The following is a 9043-nucleotide window of genomic DNA, read 5'->3' on the forward strand; positions in this document are numbered from 1 at the left end:
GAACCTTATAAAAATCTTGAATGCTAATAGAATTTTTTTCATTTAATAAATATTTATTGGGCACCTTTTATGTGCCAGACGCTATTCTGGGTGCTGAGGATACAAAAATGAATAAAACAGGCAACCCCTTGCTCTCATGGTGGGAAGAAAAAGACAGAAAATCTGTAACTGAATTCATCAGCAATAAAGCCATTTCAGACACTAGTAAGTGCTCTGAAGGAAACGGACTGATGGGTAGGCAACGACAGTGGGGTGAGGTAGAAAGGCAACCAGGGAAAGCTTCTCAGAGGAGGTGACATCTGAGAGTAAAGGATGAAGGGGTAAATGAGAATAAGCATGGCAGAGGCTCAGGTTGACTTCAGATTAGATCTATACTAAAGCGGTATTCCAGAAGCAAGAGATAAAAATCCACATCATGCCCAAGGAATGTGTATGAATTGGAGGAGTTGCTTTTATACCAAACTCAACCCATTTTGGGTTGCTGTGACTCATTGTTACTTCCTGAATCACTTCACGGATCGCGTTCTTTCTCCAAGGCTGCGCAGCTAAACTGAGCTGAGGAAGGAACATTTCTCATGCTCCAGTCTTGCTGGCTTTCTTCTCTGTGTTGATGTTGACATGAATTTTGCAGTTAGAAGATCCCAAGTGTTGTTTTGATGCCCCTGGGATGGGCTGTGGGGATGGGAGGGGGAGGAGGTGATATTAATAGAAATCTAGAGGGGAAAGAAAGCCATGTCTCTCCTGTCCTGGAGTTACCTGAGAGAGGTGAGGACCACAGCGGCAGAGACCCCGACCCCTCCATGTAGCATGTTTGGGCCCCCTTCTCATGAAAATGAGAAGTTCTTGTTGTCCTGTCTTCAGGGTTATGGAGAGCCTTCTCTGCGGAATCTAGCAAAAAGAAAAACAATTTGGTCCACTCACCCTCACTTTTCAAATTTTTTTAAAAAGATTTTATTTATTTATTCAACAGAGATAGAGACAGCCAGCGAGAGAGGGAACACAAGCAGGGGGAGTGGGAGAGGAAGAAGCTCCTCCCAGCGGAGGAGCCTGATGTGGGGTTTGATCCCATAACGCCGGGATCACACTCTGAGCCGAAGGCAGATGCTTAACCGCTGTGCCACCCAGGCGCCCCACTTTTCAAATTTAAGTCTTATGTATTTATTCTCTAAGATAATACATTGACATTGTTCCAAATTCAAAAGAACCAAGAGAATATACAGTAAAAGTCACGCATTCCTGACCTGTGGGGCAAACAGGAATATGTGTTTCTTGGGTATCTTCCCAGAGATATTTTATATATGTCTGCAAGCAAAAGGGGGAAGATAGTCTTTCTCCCATTTTGTCAAATATACAACATATTAAACATGCTATATATGTATATAAACTTGTTTATGCAATATATAGTGTGTTAAACATATACACAAAAAGCTTCCTAATTATTTTTATGGCTAAATAGTACTACACTGTTTATATCATATTTAATCAGCTCCCTATGGCTGGAACTTTAAGGTGTTTCAATCTTTTGCATATAATGTGTGATGCACTAAGTCTCCATGTATATATGTCTTTCAACATATATATGAGGGGCTGTGGGGGTCTAAGGGTATGTGCTTTATAATTTCGATAGGTGATGCCAAATTACCTTCCAGGGAAGTCTCACTCCCACCATCAGGGAAACATACCAATTTCAGGCCAGCATCCATAGTTATCAGGACAGGCTTTCAGTGTAAGCCACTCAGGTAGCTCATTTAGGAAACTGGTTGGGAGAGCCTGGTGCGCAGTACCACAGAAAGGCTTTCCTGCCATAACTCGGAGTTCCAGGGAAAATCCTCGTGCCTCATCTGCAGAAGAATGAAAGTCGCCCTAAACTAGATCTTTACAGCCCTTACCCATCTGCATCAACCCTGCTCTAAGAATTAAGTCCTGATAAAAACTACAACGTAGCTTCTAACTCACTTAAAATGGATGAGTGGTGGTGTTTTGTAAATTATGTTTTTATTTTGAAGCAAATCCCAGACAGTGGCATTTCACCCCTCCGTGTTGCGTTACACATTTCTAAAAAACAATGCTCAGTTTCTTAAGTAACCATACCCGTGATGCTATTACCACAACATAATTATCAGTCATTCTTTAGAGTTACCTAATATTGCATTTGTATAGCTAAATTTTCCTCATTGGCTCAAGAATATCTTTTGAAACTTATTTTTGTTCAAACTGGTATCTAAACAAGGTCCTCAAATCACCCGTGGTGGCCCTGTGTCTCTCAGTCTGGAGTGGCCACATCCCATCCTTTATCCATCACCATTGACTGAACAGGGAAATGAAGTCTGCTGTCTTGTCGAATGTCTCACGCTGTGGATTGGGCTGTTTGTTTTCTTGTGGGGTCATTCAGCTGCTTCCTCCCCTTTCTGCTTCCTAAAGCTAAATCAAAGTCCGCACTACAGGCTTGATTAGGTTCAGGTTTGGTTTTGTTGGCACGAATGCTTCATAGGTAGTTCTGCCCAATGATGCCTTTGACGTGATGAATTCCTCCTGGACAGCAGCCTGTCTTCTCTTGAGCTGCACTTGACAACATTTTTGTCAATTTTTTTTTTAACTGGCTTCCTGTTTCCTCTCTTCTCTATGACCACTTTCTAGAACCTGATCAATTGTTTGTATGTGAGCTGATTAATAAGGACTATGAATTAGAGATGGGAAGACAAGTACCTGGCGGGCCCACACTTGGGCAGTGCCTGCCTGATGTTTCCCTGCATTCATGGTTCTCAGTAGGCCGGTGTTGTCCAATAGAACTTTCCATGATGATAGAAATGTTCTGTATCTAAACTTTCAGTATGGTAGTCACTGGCCAGATGTGGCTAGTGAGCACTTGAAATGTGGCTAGTGTAACGGAAGTTCTACACTTTAAATTTAATTTAAACTTCACTAGCCATATGTGGCTGGTGGCTACCGGACTGAATGACACAGCTATTGTCATTTTTACACGACTTGAGGCGCAGACCTTTTCCACCTCCCTTGGGACCTAACTGCTGCTACTCCTTTTTAAAAAGTCCTATTTTAGTTACTGAGATTGACTCTTACAGAGCTGCTCCTGCATTTCGTGGCAGTTCATGGGCTCTAGTGAGCTACCAGTTGTACCAAATCCAAATGGACCTGACCCAGAGCAGATGATGGAAGGAAGTCACCGCTGCAAGACAGAGCCAGACTCAGGCCCCGGTTCTGGGAGCGGGGGCCTACATAGGAAGATGCTCGCTGTACCAAAATGATAAGGAGGCTTTGATAAAATAGCAAATATGTGCTTGTCATCAGGATATGTGGTACAGGCTCGTTATTGCTTGGTAGATGCATGAATGTAGACTTTGTCCGAAAAGAGTCTCGGGCCAATTTTTCTTTGAAAATTGTGTGCCCAACATCACTGCTGTCCTCAGGGGTAGAGACACAAATGTGGATATCATATATGGATGGGTTCAAACCAACAAAATATCGAACACCTTTGATTTTAGAAATTATTGCATTGGGCAAGGGGATGGTATAAAGAAGATTAAGGCATGGTCTCAAAAGGAGCTTACAATCTACTGACATTATTATCCATTGTATATTTATTACACGCTAAGCATCTTTCATAATTCTCCTATGATCCCTAACAGTTGTATATAAAAAAGGCATTCATAGCCCCATTTTAGAGATAAGGAAGTTGAGGCCCAGGAGGGTTAAGTAAGTTACTAGTTCAAAGTAGCACAGCTTACTGAAAGGATACTGAAAGGACACACACCTGAGCTCAAGCTGCCGTTCTGTTTCTCCAGGGCTAGGGTAATGGTCTCCTGACACATCTCCACACTTATGCGCCCAACCTGCCCCCTAACACTGTCACCGCTCTGCTCAAGCCCTGCAGTGGCTCCCTCTCTCTCACCTGAAGAGTAAGGTCTTTATATGGGCCTACAAGAACTTCTGTTACACACCTCTTACCTCACTGCCCACTGCGCTCTGCCTCACTTGTTCTGCTCAAGCCACACTGACCACATCAGATTTTAAGGCCTCAGCACCAGTGGGTTGCTTATCCAAGAGCTTGTGTTATCCAGATATGACGCACTCCATCATCTCCTGCAAGTAGCCACTTAAATGTCGCCTCAATGAGGCCTTTCCTGGGCATATATCCTGTGTCTTTACCCCATTTGATTTTGACCTAATCACCTTCTAATAGAGTTTATAATTTCCTTATTAACTGTCAGCCACCACTCCCTACACACACACACACACACACACACACACACACACACAAGTTCTATGAAAGTAAGATTCTACTCCCTCACCCTCCACTCGTTTGCTCAATGCCATTTTCCAAACACCTAGTACATGCCAGATACATAGGGGCTGTTCAGTAGATATTTATTGACTGAGGTGAGTGAAACTTGGGTATGTCCAATTTCAAAGCCCCATTTAGCTATATTTTATATATAAACACATACCTACCTGTTTGGGCCTGTTTGGTTGCTCTGGTTACTTTAAAATGCCTAAGTACGTACATAGAATCGTATAGGAGAATCAGTCACCTGTGCGAGTCTATGTCAAGCCGACTTCCTTTGGTTTTAAGATCTCCTTGCATAGTATTAAGGAAGCTGTCACTTGTAGCTTCTTGTAAAGCCAGCTGTGGTAGGAATTGTGGACTTGGAGCTTCCACCTGTGAGGATATTGCCCCAGCACCGAAGGGTGGCGTGTGAGTGTGTGTGTGTGTGCGCACGCGCATGTGTGCATGACTGTGCTTTTTCTTACTAGCCTTGTGGAAGACTGAGACAAGAGGTGCTTAAAGAACATGATACCGCAGCCCATATATGTAGTGAGTAAAAGAGCATGTGGTCTCGGGGTGCCTGGTGGCTCAGTCGTTAAGCGTCTGCCTTCGGCCCAGGGCCTGATCCCAGGGTCCTGGGATCGAGCCCCGCGTCGGTCTCCCTGCTCTGCTGGGAGCCTGCTTCTTCCTCTCCCACTTCCCCTGCTTGTGTTCCCTCTCTCGCTGGCTGTCTCTCTCTCTCTCTCTCTCTCTGTCAAATAAATAAATAAATAAAATCTTAAAAAAAAAAAAAGAGCACATGGTCTTAGAATTAAGCTACAAGTCTTGCTACCCCATTATTTGATGTATTTAATAGAAATCATATTTCTCTTTTTGAAAAAAAATAGGTTATTCTTGGTGAGAATTTGACTTCAAATTGTCCAGAGGTTATCTATGAAATTAAAGAAGAAACACCTGTTTTCTACAAACTGGTTCCTCATCCTAAGAAGAATATCTACATCTATCTAACAGCCGGGAAAGAGGTAGGTAAAAATACTAGCTATTGCTTCTGACTTCCGAATAAAAAGTGTTTAATTAATGTCATTATCTAGTAGTGAAGCTTTTACTTTGAACTATCAAGTTTAAACACTGCTGCAGGCTTCGAGAAGACCCGCAGTGGCTCACAGACATGGAATTAAAAACCTTACTGTCAGTAAGTAAGCAAGAAATATTACCTATTTAGACAATTTTATTATTGGCTATATTTCCAATGCCAAATTTTTCAGAGGAGGGTGTGCTTGCAAATGGGTGCATAATCAGCAAGGTAACTGAATTTACACATTTATTGTGTGGGCACTGAACGGTTAGACGCATTTATGAATATACCCAATGGGATTGGCTTTGGAATTTGGGGTTAATATCAGGCCACAGTCTCATACACATTCATGAACCAGGAAATATGTGGCACTCACCCTCCCGCTCTTAATTTATCTGGCTGTTCTAGTTTTTCTTCTTGCTTCTGCTTACAGAAATAGAGTATTTTTTTCCCCATTTTCTTCATTTTTACAAAGTGCTTTCACCAAAGGAAGGAAAGAAAACTAACTTTTATTCAGTCCCTACTGACCGTGTACTATTTACTCTTCTAAATATGGTCTGTCTACATGCATACACTTGTGCCTGTACATACACACCTATAAAAACAACGTTGATGAAATATGTTAATAATTTAATGAGATAAAATTACCCTTTTTTTATATATGAAGAGCCTAAGACTTGGAGAGGTTAAGTAACTCGTTCAAGGGTGTGTGTGTGTGTGTGTATGTTAGGCCTTTGTCAGGGCTGGGACTTAAACTCTGGCCTGACACTAGAGCCCATGATAAACGATAAATGAGATCAAACCCCAAACTTGTGAAAACTGGCACAGTAATTTGGACCCATGGCCACCAGAACAAAGTGCAAAGGAGATCATTGAGACTTACAGAATTATATAATGGGATAACAGCTGCCCTTGGCCCACCCTCACTTTCCATTCTTTGTCTCTCATTCTAAGGGGAATGGCAATGATATAAAGCCACATGTGCTGTTATGGTCACAAGGTAGGTACTTTGTAGTCTCCAGAATTCCTAGAAAGGCCATATTGCCCTTTGCACATTGCAAAATCAGTATGTCAGAATGATCACATTAAGATGGACAGTGGACCTGGTCTACGTTGGTAAACCAGTCATTTATCCTATAGAATCTTCTCAAGCAGCTTGTTTCATTACTCAACACTTTCCAGTCTATTTCTTCCCTGGGCTTCCTACATTTGAAAGATTTCTGTCTACTCTGCAAACTGCATGTATTAAGTAACTATTCCCATTCCCAGGCTTTATTTATCAATGGCATCTGAAAACTGCCAGCCAGGGAACAGACTGTGCTACCACACAGAGCTGATAAAATTCCAACCCAAAGCAGAGACTCTTGGAAGTCTTGCTTGACCGTGCATGTTTTTTCCATTCAGCTTTTTGAAACATTGCAAATAGCTCATAAATTCTCATTACTAATTTCCTCGGAACTCAAGACCGTAAGCTGGGAACCACTGGGAGAGCCACAGATGGCTGACAGGTCCTCACTTTCTGGAAGGTAAAGACTGCTTAGCCTCTGGTCATTCAAAGCCTGAAGTCCTAGGGAGAGTTTTTGACTGGGCATCAAAGCCAGTTATTCGTACATTCTTCACTTAGGTTTACTGCTGGGGATCCTATTAGTAAGATTCTGGTTGAGCCAGTATAATCCCTAGAGAGGCAAAACCTAAGGAACGTTCTTTCCTAGACTCCTAGGGAGATACTAACAGCCAGACTAATATGCCCTGGTACATCCATAGACTATGTGGCCATTAAAAATAACCGTATGAAGATTTATGCATTGCTGTGGAATAGTCACTATAATGTGTTATTAAGTTAGAGAAGCAGGTCCAATGTAAGTACTTACAGTGTTCTCTCTTTTACATAGTTATGTTGTGTGTGTGTTTTAAGTACACTGTATAATGGTTCTCACAGAATGTTCTAGAGACTCATATTCCACTAAGTGTTGTGAGCAAAATGGCCCTGGGAGGAGATGTTATTGACTATACCGCTCCTGGAGTATCGTGATGCTCAGCATATTCAAAGGCTCTCAGAAGCCTTGTTCTAAGGAAATCTATATCCCTTTTCAGTGGACGGTTTCCTGTGTTTGTTGGACTGTGGGACCTTTTCCTCACACAATAGCAATAGCCAACATTTATTGAGTGCTTAGTGTGTGCCAGACAGTGTCATAACTCCAGTGGAGTCAGCGGCACCATCACCATTTCACAGATGAGAAAACAAGGTTAGAGAGGTTACATATTTACGAACCCCCCCCCCCAGAATTCAAAAGATGTTGTATGAGCTACAAGGAAACAGCCACATTCTGTTTAATTCTGGCTGAGGCTGGTGGTCTGCCCCTACATCTTTCAGCAACATTGAGGACTGTGAGAAATGGACAGGCTTGTCCTCCATGAAGTCAACTTAGAATTGAGGAATACTCCTCAAGATAGCCTATTTTCCTCACCAACCCTTTCTACAACCCTCTGCCTCTCTAACCTTTTAAAGAAGTTACCGTCTACCTTCTAGCATGTGCAACTTCCTGGCTTAATGAGTTCCACAAGTTTCCTTACTACCTGCTGTGGGATTTTGCCTGCAGAAAATGTGCCATGCGACACTGAGGTCCTCCCTGCCTCCTGCCACCTCGCTTCCAGGCTCTGACTGTCTCAGATGCCCGGGTCTGCCCAGCACGGGCACCTGCTCTGTGGGTTGCTGTTTCCTGACAACTGGAAGAGGCAGCCTGAGGGGCAGGCAATGATTTGAATACTCCCCGTTTCTTTAATTTGCAACTCCAGTGGAGGGAATGCGAGCAAGCGAGCCAGGAGCTGAAGTGATGGAGTGACCCTGGCAGGGGCGTGGGATTCTCCTCTTGTCCATGTCCACTGCCAGCCTCGTGCTGACACTCCTGGGTCAGAGCCTTCGCCATCCCCAGACGCTCATTTCCAAAGCACCACTGACCACACACTGACTGTGTGGGAGGACCAGGTGACCTGATTCCATGATCCCTTTGGAAATCATGATCAGCCCATCAGACACCTGACCGTGTACCAGACTCACCTGAGAGAGCACCTGAAAATACAGACTCCTAGGCTGGGTCCCAGACCTACGGGCAGCAGTCTCTGCAGCTGGGGGCAGGGGCCGGGGGTTGGGGGTGGGTACAGGGTATCTGGGAATCTGCACTTTCAAAAGCTTCGCCAGGTCCTTACAGAGACATTCCGAGTTCAAGTTGATAAATGTGCTCTTTGTGGCCCTTCATCAGATAAGGCGTTGTCCTTTTCCTGGTGTTGCTTCTAACTCCGTCTGAACCGCTGCCGTCTTTATTTTCAGGTGAGGAGAATTCGTGTTGCAAACTGCAGTAAACATCCATCCTGCACAGAGTGTTTAACGGCAGCAGACCCTCACTGCGGTTGGTGCCATTCGCTGCAAAGGTATTTCTTGATTTTTTCTCACCGACTCACATTTTCGGAGGGAAAAAAGTGTCAAGCGGCAGAACACTTGTTGCCCTACTGTGATGATCAGTTCCAATGACCCGGGGGAATGGAGCTCTTCGCCGCCGACTGGAATATCATGGTGTGATCCCAGTTCGTTCTCGGCGGTGTTCCCAGCCGTGCCAGGGCCGCCAGACAGCCGGACCCGCACCGCCCGGGGTCGCCCAGCCTGGGGGTGGCAGCGGGGGGGGGGGGGC

The 9043-nt window shown here is 44.0% G+C and overlaps 1 protein-coding gene across 1 annotated transcript in view; it reads left to right on the plus strand.

The window, feature by feature from the left end:
• Nucleotides 1-9043, plus strand: part of PLXNC1 (plexin C1) — a 142457-nt gene that overhangs the window by 25792 nt on the left and 107622 nt on the right. Inside the window, exons 3-4 of the mRNA XM_040637323.1 lie at nt 5170-5304; nt 8686-8786. Of these exons, the coding sequence (XP_040493257.1) occupies nt 5170-5304; nt 8686-8786 (236 nt within the window). The remainder of the gene's footprint in view (nt 1-5169; nt 5305-8685; nt 8787-9043) is intronic.

This window comes from Ursus maritimus, unplaced genomic scaffold (assembly GCF_017311325.1).
Source record: "Ursus maritimus isolate PB19 unplaced genomic scaffold, ASM1731132v1 scaffold_21, whole genome shotgun sequence".
In the NCBI taxonomy this organism is placed as follows: domain Eukaryota; kingdom Metazoa; phylum Chordata; class Mammalia; order Carnivora; family Ursidae; genus Ursus; species Ursus maritimus.